Raw genomic sequence first — 17,253 nt, 5'->3', positions numbered from 1 at the left:
GTAGAATTCAAGTGCATGAAATACATGGGAAACTTTGTGTGGCTGTCGTGTGGAGAAAGCTGAAGAAGCACCTACTAGAAAGAGAGGATGGACAGGCACATTGTGCCAGGTAAGATTTCACCTCTTGGAGCAGTAATCAGGGTACTAGCAGAACTCAATTAGAGATACACCTTGATCTAACCTGTGCTCATGACATAATGGAGGTTGAGTGTGGAAAGTGGATTACTGTGTGAGGAAACCAAAGACAGAAAAGTGACTGGTTACAAGGCTGGGAAGAACTTCATGGACATTGTACAAGACAATCTAGAGAAGAAATCCTGAGTTAATGATTTAACTAGACCATGTAGGTCAGGGAGATGTTTGAAATATTTAGAAGGTAGAACTGCCAGCCCTTGGAGTATGATCCAATGTGGGTTGGCAGGGAGGGGAAAAAATTAAGCATGGTTTCAGTTTGAGATTAACTGGATCGACTCAGATAGAAAACTCAGGAAAAAAGAAAATGAGATTGTGCGGGGCAAGAAAATGTGGTAAACATGTTAGATATGGATCCTGTGGAGTTTACAGTGACTGAGGGACTCCAGGATAGAGACATCCACGGGCCGAGCTCGATGCAGTGCACAAAGTCGAGACAGAGTTGGAAGCATCAGTGCTTAGTGGGAGCTGAACCTGTGTGGGAGGATGGATTACATGAGGAAGGCAGAGAGAAGAAACTCTAAGGCTAGATTTCCAGTGAACCCCACCAGGAAGTGGTTCATTTTTCCATCAAGGTGTCACATGAACTGAAAATATATTGAGGAATACTTGGTTCCCTCTTCTATGACCAAAATGTCCTAAGTCTCTGCTGACTGATATATGTGAATGCCATTTGGAATGAAACTGCCTGTGTTAATTAAATGGTTCATTGAACTATCAGGTTCCACGGGAGAAGATAAAAGTTCCAGCCTCTCTTTCAGAGTAATGGTCACTGAATCTATATACATGAATTGTAGTCAACTTGTCTGCTCTTGACACACAAAGTGTTTGGTCCTGCTCACCAGGCTCCTCAATACACGACACTAGGGAATATGGAGAGAGAAGTTCCAGGTGGCACTTATAAGATCTACCATGGTCAAAGCTATTCTCATTTTTAAAAAATGATGAGGCCTGGTCAGAGACAAGGCCCTAAACAGACCTCACATAGCATTCACATTCTCTCAAAAGCCTCGAAAGCCCAGGGCAGGTCCCACTACCATCACCTTTGATGACACGGCCTCCTGAGTGCTGCTCATTCTAAATGGCTGTTCCTAGGCACATGGCACAGAAACAAATGCACAACTTTTTCCTTGGCTGGATGACAACAATAACAATGAAAATGAACAGAATTTAAAAAACTCTTAGGTATCTTATCCTTTGAGCCTCACGCGAATTTTGTATCTCCTTATTTTACTAAAAGAAAAGCTAAGGTTTGTTAACTTGGATGAATGCCACACAAATACAAAGGGTCAGGTTCTGGACTGAATTCTGGTCTTCTGTGAAGACTTTCCTCCACTTTCTATTAGGATCAGAAAACAGGGAAGGTTTGTTCCTTCTAGTAATCTTTCTAAGTGTGTTTTTGGTAGGTTTCCCAAAGATGTCCAGTCCCTAATCGCAGAACCTGGGAATATGTTAACTGTCATGGAAAAGGGGACTTTGCAAATGTGACCAAGACTTTGAGTTGCAGAGATTTTCCTAGATTATCCGGGTGGCTCAAGTCATTCCATGAGTCCTTAGCAGGGGAAGAAGGCAGAATAATGAGTCAGGGAGATGCACCACACGACAGACTTGACTCACCATTGCTGATGCTGCGGATGGAGAAAGGGGGCCATGGCTTAGGACTGTGGGGCCCTCTAGAAGCAGGAATGGCCCTCAGTTCACACCCAGCAAGGAAACAGGAAACTCGGTCCTAGTCACAAGAAACAAACCCTCGCCAACAATGCAAATGAGCAGAAAACAGGTTTTCCCCAGGGGCCTGCAGAGAGGGACACATCCCTGCAACACCCTGACTGTAGCCTGGTGGGACCCCTACCCAACTTCTCGCCCACGACTAAGGTAAGATAATAGAACTGTGTTGCTTAAGCCACTAAATTTGTCATAATGTTTGATGGCAGCAGTAAAAATCTAGTGACTGTGTTTGTATGTCCACAAAGTCACAGAGGCCCAGACTTCATCAAGTTGTGATCACTCTTTGGGGCACTGACAGATCACATGCCAGTATGCCGATCAGGAGAGGCGGTGACAAAGGTATGATGTCAGCTGACAAAACTGACATAGCCCAAGGGCACAGCTGCCCCCTTTCCTGCACTCCCAGGCCAGAGGCACACATTCCCACTGTCTGCCAAACACAGGTCACAGTGGCAGTAAGCGACAGGTAGCACTAACCTCACCTGCTGAAGAGTTAAACCACACATATACACCCAGATTTATAAGTATATGTGCATCTATTGAGTCTAAGTCTTACTCCCTTTTACCGGAGAGCCTCATATAAACATAAGTCAATTCTAGACTTTAATTTTCTGATACGAAATTGCATTATGACCGAAATGGTGCACTGGGCCAAGGGGGAAAAAGTACTGAGCCCGAGATCACTCATGGCCTTGCTCTGGGGACCCTGATCATGTCCACTTAAATCTTCTCATGACTCAGTTTCCTCATCTCCTTTAGACCAAATTTTCCTTCATGTCTAAATGTTAATGATGATTGGACACCAAGAAATGCAGCACAATTTCTTTTTTCTTATTCACAACATGTATTTCATGGAGAGCTGGTATACAGAAGTGCCAGAAGAAAGAATTCTTGGACGAAATTTAGTTTGAGTCACTTAACACACATTAGGAAGTTAAATATTCAATTCTAGCTTAAATGTGTGAAAGAATATTTTTGTGAACAGACAAATGTTTCAAATAAACATACCAAAAGCTGTTACCAGTGGGTGGTAAGGTTATGGGTGATCATTGGTGTTTTTCTTCGTTATTTTCTATATGAGTTATTAGTTTAATAAAAGGAACAGAACTTTAAAAAGTACACATTTAAAAAAGAAACTATTAAATGAAAATCAAAATTAACAAAAAGAACAACAATACACAGAGCATGGCTATCGCAATGCTTTAAAACAGTGTCAGGAAATCTCCCTGACCTTCAGGAGAGACGCTGGGTTTTTAAGAACTAAAGTAGCCCTCACATTCACTGATAAAATCATATAGTTGTGCTGATTTATTAAGGGTTTCCTTCAAAATGTAACCACTCTCCATCATGGGACTAGGAACGGACTGTTGTTGTCACAACTCCGTTGCCCACACTTCCTGAATTTTAATCAATCATTTTCTGCGCCCTGCTCAGAGCTTTATTCTGCTGCAGCCTCGTGACTGCTAACAGCACTGGGAGAAGGACAATGACATCCCTGGCCAAACAGTGAGGTCTGTGTGTGCCACTGAGGAGCCCCCAAGGTAAGGAGCTGGTGTTGGAACCATGAAAAGACCTAGTTGGCCCAATATTACTTATTCAAGAGTAGGCATTCATGCCAATGAACATTTCATTTTTTAAAACTCTTCGAATGGCCCTTTGGACTCAGTTCCATTCCGTTTACTTCAATTCAATTTGTTTACTGCAAACCAGGGGCTTAGATTTCCTTTTGCCTAAACTGTACTTCTGTCATCTCCAAGTATGACACTCTTTCTTATGTCTAATAAGCATTTAGAAAACACCTGCTATGTGCCTGACATTTTTCTGCCTTGGGGATATGGAAACAATAGCCACAGTGCCTCTCTTAGAAGGTCTCTCAGGGTATTGGAAATGTGAGAGCAAAACCATACTTCAGCCCCCTGGTCCCAGAGAGGCACCGCACTGGGGACAAGTGTCATGCAAATTGTGGTGAAGTATTGCCAGAGATCAGACTAGCTACCAGCAAAGCCATGAAAAGTTATCCTCAGTACCACTAGCCTCCCATTTCTACAATATTTCCTTTTATCCTACCGGACCAGTGCTCCTTCCAAGGCACACTGCTGGGGAATTCACTTTGTTGTGAACTTAAATCAATGACCATCTTGTACATTGAAGGTCAATGTCTAAGCCCTGATTGAAAGAATCTGGGAAGGAAGGCTCTGTTGTCTTCCCAACACCCCAGAAATCTCACCATGACAGGGAATGATCATACTGCCTTTCTCAGGAGCGAGAAGGAGGTGATAGAAGCAGACACCAAAAACAGAGCCAGGACACAGAACTAGAAAATGAGGCATTCTTGTTACTCTTTGATGGCGGGGGGAGGCATGGAGCTTGCAGGACAGTTCATCCTCTCCCTGCGCTCGTCTCTGTTCCAGCCATGTGGCTGCAGATAGGCCCTTGGCACAGACATTACGCCAGAGAGCTGTGATGACAAAGGTTGCGCAGGGGAACTGGGAAGCTCGCTTTCTAAAGCAGATGGGTCTTACTGTTCTCTCCAGGAAGAGAGAGAGGGAAGTGAGACTGCAGGCGTGCCTTGGAGCCGGTGCCAAGTCGGAAGAACCTGCCTTGCCCACCTTTGTCCCCGTTGGCTGTCTTTTGGCCAGTTCTCATGCAACCAGCCCCATCCTTAGGTGTATAAACAGCCATGCCCTTCACTACATCCTCAGATAACTATGTTATGTTACCATTTTCATCACTGGAATACAAATATGGTTGAAGATCATCTACACCAGTTCTTTCAGTTGCTAAAATTAGATTTCTTAATCAATAATGCTGTTATTAAAATGAAAAGAAAATTAATCTCCTATGGAAACCTCTTAGAATAAGACCACCTAGATTTTTAGGATGAGAGTATCTTTGAAGGTCATAGTGTCCAACATTCTTGTTTTAAAGACGAGGAAACTAATCCCCCAACACCCCCGCCCCACCAGAAAAAGACTTGGCCAAGGTTACACAACCTGGAAAACACTGCTTCCTAATGATAAAAAGATACATTTTTCTAATTGATGGCTAGCAGCCACAGAATGGCCATGACTTCAAAAAATTGAAGGTAATAAATGAAACTTCCCTGTTAACACTCAGAATGGTCCTGAAAGAAATTTATTTGTGCATTTTGGTATGCCAATAAATTTTATTATCAGTGACACATACAAAAAAATTATAGCCAGGTATACAGATATGCTTTAAAGCAGACTAAAACACTTATCCTTTGAAGACAAAATCCTCTTTTGAATAAATGTCTGATTTTTAAATAAATATAAAAATATAAAAAATAAATAACTTTAAATGTTCATTCTCCATATTTGAATTTTCCTCTTCAAAAAATTTATTGAGTTCCAATATCACTTTCATTTTTTGTGAAGGTTCTTCAGCTAAAGTCAAATTTCATTTTCTCATTTGAAAGAACTATGACAAAGGGTCACTTAAGAACTAAGCAAATAAACAATGCATGTCCAAAAAGAGTTCATTATCATATTTCATTGAATAGTAAATCTTGTTAAGTTTTTTGTTTGTTTGTTTGTTTGTTTGTTTGCCAAGTCAAATGTTCATGCCCACGATCTTTTTATAGAATGTGTGATTTGAAAGGCCAAAGTGCTTGGTCATTTTGACAGTCAGAATTAGTCACTTAAATTGGTAATTACTAAAATAATTATATGAAGAAAAGCTCATTGTACTGATCATAAATGGTGTCCTCTTTTAAAATAGACCCCCTCCCTAGATCCTATTCTCAAACTCTGCCATTTTGGCATTTCACTTAAATTAAAAAGCTGCCAAGCTTCCACATTCTACATGTCAGGAAAGGAGGCTTGCTGAAATTGAATTGCAGAAACAATTTTCACATTTAGCAGCACAATTATAGGAACTTTTGATGATTTGGGTCCATTAATTCTTCTAGTCTCAGAGGCAGACATTTCCACTTTAATTGCAAAATATTAACGTTTTCAAGAGCAAGCGTTTTTCTCCATTTCTGCTCACTCACTCACGGTCATTACATGTTATTATTTCTACACCATTTAATGTAGGTCACCACGTGGAGTCCAGCAACCACCAGCATTTCCTTCCAGCCCACTGACACTTCTGTGAAAGGTAATAGGCACACAAATCTCACTTCGTGGGGAAAAAAAAATCTCTCCCATTTGTATACATGGACACTGAAATCAAAACTATTGCATGGGGCAATGCAACTACTCCATGTCCACAGTGCCAGAAACGTATTTGTATAGCACGAGAATAGCCAAAGGCGGCCCTTTCAGGGTTAAAGGAGTCCTTGCTTGCAAAGCGTAACCTGCTCTGTGCCAGGCCTGTCCCTGATAAGTGACTGTGCGCTGACATCGCATCCAAAGCCGATGCCACTCTCCATATCCCGAGCTGCTGAGAGGTCAAAAAAGAAAACTTGTTAGGCAGAGCAAAGGTAGCCACACTACTCTCTCATGAAGAAACTGCTTTTACAAACCTCTTCCTGTGGCTACTGCTCTGAGGTTTCCTTTTCTCTCCTTGCTCTCTCACATGGATGCTGACTGCATGTTTAATGAGACCCGCCTGCCTGCCTGGTGGAACTGGTCAGCAGGGCAGAGCGGTCCTGGGGAACGCAGGCCGCCTGTGTGTGACTCCCCGATGTGTCAGTGACTCGTCATCTGATCTGGGGTACGTTCCGATCTCTAAGTATCTCTTCCTCATCTCAAAAACAAGAATAAAAATCCTTTGCCAGAGGGTTGTCAGGAGGCACAAAAAATATTGTACAAGTACCCGGCACATAGGGCGTGCTCAATATCTCTCTATATAATTGCATTTCCACCACTCGCCAAGTGGCCAGTGAGGATGACGCAAGGAGCATCATTAGCAGACACCGATAGCCTGGGAATTTTTGGCATAATTCCTGTCTGTCTCTCACTGGGTCAGTGCATCCAGCCCACTCTCCTGATTTTTCTTGAGCACATACTTCTTTTGCAGTGAGAAGGGAGACCTCCTCAACCTCATTTTCATGTTGTAAATAAAGTATCAATGTAGTAAAAGAGACAAATTCCCTGCTTCCCAGCGGCACTCATATGGAAGGCAGTAGGGTTGGCAGACAGAAACAAGAAATTAACTGAGTAGAAAGATCAGTGGAGGTAGCGATAAGAGGCCTAAGAAAAATGAAGCAGAAGAATGGGAAAGATCAGGCGGCCACAGAGAGACGCTGGGGAAAATCCTTCAGTTTGGTGACTCAGGCCGATCTTCTGGAGGAGGTGACATTGGAGGAAGTGACATTAGAGAACATGAAGGATGACGGGGAGAGGCCAGGAGAACTTGGGTGGAGAAAGGATTAATGCAAGAACCCCATCATCTAATCCCCTAATTGTACAGCCCAGAAGCTGAGCCTCCAAAAAGGGAAGTGACTTCCAAAAGCATCACAGGCCAAGATTGGAATTCTATTCTCCTGACTCACTCCAGGCTCTGACACTTCCTATGCCAGCTCCTATTCATTGAATGTCCATACGGCCAAATTGTTCAAAGTGCATGAGAACACCTCACCTTGGGTAGGCAAGAAGAGGACAGAGCATCCCAAGACAGGGGCAGAGGATAGCCAATCAAAGTGCCCTGGATCACATGACAGCATATGAGCAAATCAAATTCTTTAACTCCATGGAATCCCACCCTTAGGACATTCAAGTGTAGGCAAGAGCAACCATTCATTTCTGCTGAGACTCAATAAGTAGAAGAGAAAAAAAAAAAACACTTGTATCATTTTATGATCCCAGAAATCAGATTTTCTGATATAATCAATTATTTTCAATATGATAGCAACATAAATCTTATCAAGCAATAAGAAATCACCTTTGCATGTCCTTCATGAGTTGGAGAGATTCTGCTTTAACATTCTGTGGGAAGCGGGTCAACACCTGCTGCACACGCAACGTATCTTTCGGGCTGCAACCCACAGCGAGACCTTCAGCAGATTCAGAGTACAACCATTTCATGTACGTTATGGAAACTTTTTCTTAACCGAGAAGCTTAATTTAACTTCACACTACAATGAAGGTGCTAGATGGAGGAGAACATATAACAAAAAATAAAAGGGACTTCCTTAAAGATACTTCTCCATGAATCAACCCTACTTTCATTCTCAGATGGTCTAAACCTTACCTTTGCCTCGGGGGACTCTTTCAAAGAATTGCAGAATAAACCACATTGCAGTGTATCCTCAGACAATCGCCTTTCCTGACAATATACTGCAAAACTAGACCAACATAGCTTAGTTCCATGTTTCTCAAATTTTAATGCGCTTATGAATCACCAGAGGATCTTGTTAAAATGCACCTCTGATCCAGCAGGTCCACGAGATGCTACTAGGATCCTGCATGTCTAACAAGCCTCCGCATGATGCTCTTGCCGCTGGCCCATGGGGCACTCAGGGTGGTGAGGGTCTGTCACTGCCTCATGCTGCCCTTTATGAAAAGTCACAGAAATAATTTCTCTTGTCTCTCAAGTCTCAGTACACATTAAAACTAAACAAGTCTAGAGCAAATTATGTTCTTCTGTCTCATGGACCTCTTAATCTCATGGATAATCCAGTTTTCCTCTTTGACTTGGCCACTAGAAAGCACCTTTAGCAGGACAATAGGGCTTAATGCTTATGCTTTTCATCTACTGATCCTACTCCACTGACCTACTCCTGGCTACATATGACTTCCTGTTTTTGTTGCTCCTAATGGTTTTTACCCCTTTAGTTACTATATTTTTGTTGTTTTTGTCTTCCATCTATCTTTGTAAAACACTTAGAATCACCCCTTCGAATATGAGAGTTATGGGAGTAAAGGATGCCAACGTAACCCAGTTGAATGGAAACATGCGCTCAAAGACACAGAATGCACTGACAATTTTCAGGCACTTGTTGGAGCAGGGTTAATTGATGGAGCATGAAGAGGGGAGCCAGTCTTAGAAGAGAAGTGGGCTTGAGAAGACTGAACCCCACTCTCTTTCGGGGTTGGCTTATGGTTTTGCCAGACAGATGGCATGGGGAAGGCTAAATAAGCTTAAACTTCAAGGACTGAACAACGGTGCTCCCAGTTCCCTTGAGAATGTCTACTGTTATTACAGGGGATTGGAATAGTCTCTGCTGAGCACGGAAGAACACTGATGTGAATGCTGACAGGTGCTCTAAAATACCTATGGGAAGGACACAGCTCTTGCTCCTTAGGCAGAGCTACCAATCGGAAGGCTACATCATTGAAAATCAACTCCTTGTGTCTTCCAATTCAGAGATGCAGCTGGAAGCCGCTACAACAATGAAAGGTTAACCCTTTGCTAGTCATTGTCAGGTTATAGAAAAGATTACAAACCAGTCACTTCAACACTATGCCAGGCACTTCGCAAAACCTCAACAAGTGGTTTATCATAGTACATTAATTACTGCTCTTTTCTTGTGCCAGGCCTCAGAGATAAAGGTGAAGAAAAAGACAGCCAAAGACCATACACATGTTTTTGAAATACTCTGTTTTTCTGTTTTTCAACCCATCTAGTTTTCCGGATCCCACTGTCGTTACCATTTATTTTTACAGTTGTTTCTGCCATGCCCTTTAGAAGTCAAAAACATGAGTTCACACAATCAGTAACATTCAGCCTTAATGTGGTAAGCTATATTTGTGTTGACTTCTTCACCAGGCAAGGGACTTCCCTCATATGAAAACATAAATGTGTGATTTCTGCTAAAATGTATGATTTCTGCTAACGTGTAAATACCCTTGTTATGAAAAGCCCGACTTGAGACGAAACAACAACAAAAGACTGTACTGTGAATGCCAAACAAACAGCCTTTTACTTTGCACATTGTTTTTCATTCTCGACACTGACAGTAAAACAAGAGTTTCATTTTCATTCAGTTCACTTTTTGCATCTTTTCCTCACTCTTACCACCAGCACATGACTTTTTGTAACATCTAGAATTTCCCACTCATTTTTTCAAAACCCTTCCCACTCTAAACTATTCAAATATTACAAAGTTCAGAGGGAAAAAAATTCTTCTAGGAATTCCTCCTGCTCCTATAAACATGTATATGTATTCATTGCTTCTCAAAGAGCTTTGGTCTGCCAAATGTTCTGCTGCGCATTCGAAGCTCCCTAAAATATCAAAAATTGTATCACTGGTGAAGAGAGGAAGTTTGGGTACCTCAAAGAGAGGATATTTTTGTGCTTACACAAGTCAATACTGTCCTCTCTTTACTGCTAACCCTTTCTGGGTGGGTGGGAAGGGACAAAACATGATGGTTAAGCACAACCACTTCTAAATTATATCTAACTTTAAAAGAAGTTTATAAAGTTAGATATAATTCACAATGAATTGCAGAGTAATTTTGGTTATCACAGCAGGGTAAATATCATGCGTATGTTAAAGAGTGCATGGAAATGAGGCGGTATGTTCTGACTCAGGAAATGCGTAAGTTAAGGTAGAAACTGACCAAATGATTATTAGGTCTTTGGTCAACCCCTACCTGTCTTTGCACTTCCTTTCCTTCATCTGACCCCCTTTAGCTCCCATCCTGTGACTCAAAATCTTCCATTACTCCAACTCACCCAATCACATTCTGTAAATAAAACTCCAGTTCTCTTAAATGACAGATCTGATGGGTTAGCCAAAGCTAATCTATACTTTTTAAAGTATTTTCTTTTGAAATTCTATCAAATACACAGTGTCTGGCACAAATAATGCCCCTTTTTTATTACAAAATCATAAGCATATAATTCTGGAATAGAACAATATCACACCCAAACACACCATATGATGTTTTAGGTGAAATGTACAAATTAGAACTATAAATTATTGCACCCATACTATTACCCTACCAACTACACTCAAGCAGGCCTTACTTCTGCTGGACCCAAGTCTACAAGTCCTAGGTTTACAGTTTAGTGAAATGTAGAAAGTTATCTAAATGAATGAATTACTGCAAAAGTACAAACATACCTAATACATTTTCAGAGAAAGGCTTCTTACAAATAAAAAATCTCTAATTAGTAGCATTACAACTTTGAGGGCAACATAGTATGTACATTCAACCAAAGTAACAAAACACTCAAGTCCTAACATGGGAAAGATGTTTCTAATTATTTTCAAACTGTGATTCTACTCTAGAGAAGCTTGCTTTGTGGGACTGCCATGAATGGCGTGGCAGCAAATTACATAAACTTCACTTGGTCTTGCCACTGGCCTTTGCATGAGTTATGATTCATTTATTTTTCTATAAAAAAGTTTCAGATAACTAAGGAGCAGATAGTTTTCTTTTCAAAATGTATAGCTTTTTTCATAATTGTTCTTTATTATTATTATTGCTTCTTTTTTCTTTCTAACAACTTCATTAAGATATCTTTGACATATAAAAATTGTATATATTTAAGCGTGCAACCTGATGATTTCATCTACATATACATTGTGAAAAGACCACCATAGTCAAGCTAAATAACTTACCCATCCCCTGTACATAGTTACCATTGTATAGTGAGAAGATTTAATTAAACACAGATCCTCTTAGAAGATTTCAAATACACAATAGAGCGCTGTCAGCTATGGTCAACTGTGGTCCACACTATGCATCGGGCCTCCAGAAGTCAGTCGTCTTGCATAGCTGGAAGTCTGTATGTCTTGGCCAGACTTCATTTCCTCATTTCTCCCTCACCACCTGCCCCCCATCCCATCTCAGAAGTCACCTTTCTACTTTTGCTTCCCAGAGTTTTAACATTGTACATTCAACATAAAAGTGTGGTCATGCAGTATTCGTCTTTCTGTGTTTGACTTATTTCACTTATACGTCCTCCAAGTTCATCCACACTGTTGTAATTGGCAGGATTTCCTTTTTAAAAGGTTGAATCATTTTATAAACACATACACACATGCATGTCGTGTATATACAACACATATATGTGATACATATGCATATATGCATTCATGTGTATATATGTGTACATGTGATATGAGTATATATGAGTTCATATGTGTATGTGTGTATACTGGTACACACAGTGTATATACGAGTGTATCTATATACTGGTATACACCCCCCCACACACATATTTCCTTTATTCATTCATCATTCCACAACATTAAGGTTGTTTCTATATCTTGACTAATGTGAAGGATGCTGCAATGCACATGACAGTGCAGGCATCTCTTTGCAATCATTATTAAGAAGGATGTAAAATTAGGTGGGTCCCAACCAGCAGTCCGCCTGCACGGAAGCCTACTGCAGTGTCTTCAGCTAAATCTGAGATCAAGTTTGCTTCGGCACTTCCTTCTACTTTCCTCAGCAACTGCCCTAACGTGGGTTCCCTGGTCAGCGGCCTCACTCAGCATTCTCTGCTCTCTGCTCTCCATAATCCAAACACATGTTGGAGCTTTCCTGTCCTGTGTGCATGTGTGTGTGATGATTATATAGATATACAGATACAGACATAGAGAGAGATACATCCCATTCTCAGAGTCCAAAACTACCTTATTAACCTGACAATCTCAACCATTCATATTGGATAAAGCAGAGTTCTAAACCCGCGACAATTTCTCTGCAACATTTTGGAGCATTTTGGTCCCCAAACAGGAATTTTGGAAAGGACACTGTATGAATCTAGCGGGGAGAGTTTTTCTCAGCAGAACCTCCTAGCACCCCTCAAATAATTTTCAATAGATTACAGCGTGCCCCAATCAAGCAATTCTACTTGCCTCTACGGAAGTGGGCTAACCATATTCTTCTCCCACCCTATTCATTTTATCCCTTGTCAACCAGGATTTGAGGACCCGAAGTAACAAACATGATGAGTTTTAAGGGATTGGATCAATTTAAACTAATATCAGCCTCCCCCACACAGTCCAGTGACAAAGTTTTAGGTTCAAAAGAGATGCTCTGCCATATAGAGTCCCACTGAGCTTGGGTGCCAACTCAGAGAATTTATCACTGATGACATGGAGTGCACAGCACATGTCTTCTTGTGGCCAAAATCACTGCCAGTACTGCCTGACTAGACGTGTAAGATCCATGAAATGTCTTGGCAAAAGCTAGTTCAGGAGTGTTGGCCAAGGTGCTGAAGTGAGGGGCGCGAGGGCAGGAATACCCTTGTGGTGAATCACCCCCCACCAATTCATTTTAAGACATTGGGCTTATTCATTTTGACAAGATACCCTAGGATCTCACACCTGAGATAAATTTGGAGAAAGTAATGTGTGCATGTATGTGTGTGTTTGTGTAGAAAGGTATGCAGGATGCGTATTCTTGATAGAAATTCCAGTATGACAAAAACTCTAGAAGAACCCACTAAAAAACAAAACATATGTAGAGTCATGTATTCCAATTGAACGCTACTTATGCCTCAGCTCTTCTCTAGCAGATCATTACTGACATTTGCAAAAGAGAACCAACTGCAAAATAAAGCCATTGTAAAACAAATGGCAGAGAATGACATAGCCACAATCCTGAATAATAATTCAAAAGTAAAGATCATTTTTCCATGCATGCCTAGAGATTTCCTTATTATTTCTACCTTTGCTCTAATTGAACCTTTTATTCAAATGCTGGGGGTGTTTGGTTTTTTGGTTTTTTGGCAGTTTATCATTCCTGCCCTGAAAGTGTGCATGCTGACATCAGAACCAGAGGGTTGGCTAGCAGCTGAATCACCTGTGTATAACTGCAGGCTGCACCCAGCGGTAAGTGAAAGAGAAGGCATCCTGGCCCCCAAGTCGGTTCACACTGCCACGGCCCCCACTCGCACAGGCATCTGATGCCTCCTCCCTCTGCCAGGCAATGAGCTTCCGTTATGCTCCACTTTCTGACCTCTGGCTTTGGAGAAAAGTCCTGGCTGTGGGAACTGGCTCTGGGTAGCTCTTGGCTCCCTCCTGATGGGTGACTGGCACGAGTAACACTTTCTGTGACACTCTTAAAAGAAGCTGTTTAATTCCTAATGATATTTCCTGGCAAAAAGGAAATTGAAACCCACAACGTGGGATTCCGGTCCAACAAAGGCTGGCCAAGGGGGCAGCGCGGCTGCTGAGCCCTGGTCTTGTTGTAAGGCTGCTTCCTTTGGCTTCCCTTTCCCACCAGAATTGATTTTTTTTTTCTCCTGACACTTCCAGCCGGGAGTGTGACACCTACTGGAATTTATGAACAGCTGAAGAGGGGATGGATATGATTTGGGCATCAGGCGAGAACTGCTGGCTTCTGCTCCAGGATTTCCCGCGGAAATCACCCAAGACTTAGAAGGCATTGTAATGAGGAAGTAACCAGTAAAGTGATCTTGGCGGGAGAGCCCCGCGAACATCTTAGTAAAACACCAGAAACCACTGAGTACTTAGCGATCCATGTCTCCCTCAGTCTGCTCCCTGTGCCCTTTCTGGAGTAGTATAAAGTGTTCTGTGGATTTCCCCCCCGTGGACGGAGGGTGATGCGAAGTACATTGATTTCTCGGATAACGTTAACGTGGGGCTCCCAGCTTTAGATCCCGCGAGGACCTCGGACCACAACCTCCCTTCACTGCGCACTAGTTGCCGGGCTGAGGGAGACCCGCAGACCTGCAGACCGAGGGGCTCGTTTCCGTGGATATCCCCGCCCTCTGGGTCCTTGGCGCCTCTCAACCTACCGCCCCACGAGGCATTCTCGCCACCTCTCCACCACCTCAAACCCATACACATCGTTTCCCGTGCTGCGCTTCTGCTGCCCGCGCAGCTGTTTCTCCGAGTGTTCCAGGTCCCCAAACGCGCCCCGGTTCTCACGCGCCAGCGGCACTGCCTCGCGGAGGTGGCGCCAGGGGCACGAGCAGAGGCGCCGCAGGGAGGAATGCGGGATGGGGGCGTAGTGGCGGGGGCAGGGGCGCCTTGGGCTCGCGGAGAGGCCGGGCTCAGGGTCCCTGGCCACCCGGGGCGCGCGCGAGGAGGCGCGTAGGACGCGCTGCACTCACCCGCTGCTGCTGCCGACTGCTGACGGCCACCGCGGCGGCGGACGCGGCGCTGTGCCGGAGCTCGGCTGCCTGCCCGGGTCTCAGCAGGCTCCGGGTGAACCTGCGTGTCCGCTCGACAGCCATCGCGGGTCGTGCAGATCCCACCGCGGACCTGGAGCGCGCGTCCCTCTGGCCTTCCCAGCGCCAACCTTCTCTACCCACAGCCTTTCAGGAAGCGGAACTCGGAGCCTTTCCCCCCCTCTTCCTCGCTCTACTCACTAGAGGCGGGTTTTTCTCTCCTGAAACCCCACTTCCCCACCCCCTTCTCTCGCAGAAGCTTCTCGACGACTTTCCAAACTCTGCGCTCCTCCCGGCGCACGCGGCCAACTCGGCGAGCGGCCCCGGCCCTGCGGCCGTGCCTCTGGAGCTGGGGGCGCAAGATGCGCGTGGGGTGGTTCTAGCCCGCGCCACCCCCGTGCTCAGCTGGCTGGCCGGGGCTGTCCCTGCCACACCAGGGACAGCAGACGACGGGGCTCCGGGCGGGGCCTGCCCTCGGTCCTAGTCCCCATTTGAAGGCTCCTCACAGGGCTAGCCGCATTTGCTGATTTGGCCCAAACCAGCCCTTCGAAGGCTCCTTTGCCTACAGTCCTCACTCAGGGCCTTGGAACAAGGTTCCAAACGCATATGAGTCTTCCATCACCATTCATGAAGCGCCTGCTACCTGTCAGTTCACACTGTTCTGAAAACTGGGGAGAGGAAAGCGGGGCTTGCCAACCCCACCTTCAGGCTGTGTGGGGCTCACATGTTTTGGTGGTCGTGGTGGGAAGCAGCCAATAACAAAGTTAACAAAAGTATACTAGTACATGGACACGGGAGTTTAGGTAATAGAGGCTGGAAATCAATACATCCGGGTAAAGAGGCTGGGGTGGGGGTTGATATTAGGCGGGGGGAGGAGGCTAGAACTGACCTGGGGGGTTACTAGGACACGTGGGTCAGGGACAGAGGTGGACTTACATTGATGTTTCTTCTGCTCCCACTTTGCCACACATCCATCTGTCCTGCACGGTGTCTTAGCTACCTGATGAAAGCCTTCTAAGAATCCTCCTTCCGAGTCACACCCAGGGTGGTTCTCAGACTCAGTGTCCGGCTAAGTAGGTGGAAGAGCAGAAACATCCTGACGCCCCAAAATACCAGTCTGGAGAGGTCTGGGGGCCTCCCATGTATTCTAGGTTTTCCTTCCCACCTTTTTATAGATCTGTGACCCTGGCATTTTTCCAAAGCAGTATATAGTTTTAACACGCGGTCACACTGGGATATAAAGAATTCTTAAGTGGCTGATAATTATACTCGAGTCAGCTCTCTACCATCTAGGATTCAGTTAACCAGAGATACGATTGGGGCGTTATTTCAGCACATTCTAGAAGTAATGTTGAACAGAGGCTCTGGAAGATTTGGGAGGTGCCATGCAAATATCAGTTGTTTCTGCAATACCCATCATAACAACCTTCATAACAAAGGATGGTGCCTTGCACCATATGCCTTCACGTTGCTGCACAAGACCAGAACAATGTCACCTTTAAGGGTAAACTAAGTAGGCGGTTGCCCTGTGGTGACATTTGAAGATCTCTGGGGGAAAAAAAACTCCTTCCAACCACGCTGTCCTCTAACAAGTGTGCCCTTTAAATGTACATTCTCTTTCGAGAAATAATTGGTTAAGCACTTTTGAATGAACTTGAGCTTTTGAAGAGGAGGTAGTCGAGTCCTTGTCCCTGGTTCCAGAACAGCACCTGGCACAGAGCAGGCACTCTATAGTGCCAACTTCCTCTGGCTTCAGGGGGTCACCAGAACACTGGTGTAAGAGCATTTGATGAACAAATGCCCATTTGCCATACCCAAGCCTTGTGTGATGATCATTCCATGGGTCACAGGGAGAAGAAGGTGGGAGGTATGCGATCTCTATAGCCAATGCATTTCAATGAGGTGCCCACTGGGACTCTCCTCCGCCCTTGACAGCCATGGAGGATTCAGTTATGCCCTCTCCTGGGTGTCAAGGACGCTTTCATCAGACACAACGCCCCACCCCACTGCAGCCTAGGCAGGCATTCTTAGCTGTGGAGACATGATTTCAGGTCTGCTAACTTGGCACTCCCTGACTCTCTGCTGGCCACATCTGTCAGTTCTCTAGAGAGACTTGGCTGAGATACCTTGTAAAGACAAATCTAACTGAATATATCATGAAGACCCTACTATGAACTATGGACTTTGGGTGATTACGGTGTGCCATTGTAGGTTCATCAGTTGTAACAAATGTACCACTCTGGTTGGAGATGTTGATAATGAGGGGGGTTATGTATGTCTAAGGGGAGGAAAAATGCCTGTATTTTCCTCTTTATTTAGCTCTGAATG

At 44.0% G+C, this 17,253-nt stretch overlaps 1 protein-coding gene across 1 annotated transcript in view; it reads right to left on the bottom strand.

Annotated features, from left to right (window-relative positions):
* Positions 1–15,063, bottom strand: part of DOCK10 (dedicator of cytokinesis 10) — a 223,034-nt gene extending 207,971 nt beyond the window's left edge. The window contains exon 1 of the mRNA XM_054585607.1: positions 14,869–15,063. Within this exon, the coding sequence (XP_054441582.1) occupies positions 14,869–14,991 (123 nt within the window). The 5' untranslated portion in view covers positions 14,992–15,063. The remainder of the gene's footprint in view (positions 1–14,868) is intronic.
* Positions 15,064–17,253: the final 2,190 nt, after the last annotated feature.

The sequence above is a fragment of the Pteronotus mesoamericanus genome, unplaced genomic scaffold, assembly GCF_021234165.1.
Source record: "Pteronotus mesoamericanus isolate MK-2021 breed Mesoamerican mustached bat unplaced genomic scaffold, CSHL_Meso_final contig_90, whole genome shotgun sequence".
Classification (NCBI taxonomy): domain Eukaryota; kingdom Metazoa; phylum Chordata; class Mammalia; order Chiroptera; family Mormoopidae; genus Pteronotus; species Pteronotus mesoamericanus.
The sequence above is the reverse complement of the archived record's forward strand: the minus strand, read 5'-3'. Positions and strand labels throughout refer to the sequence as shown.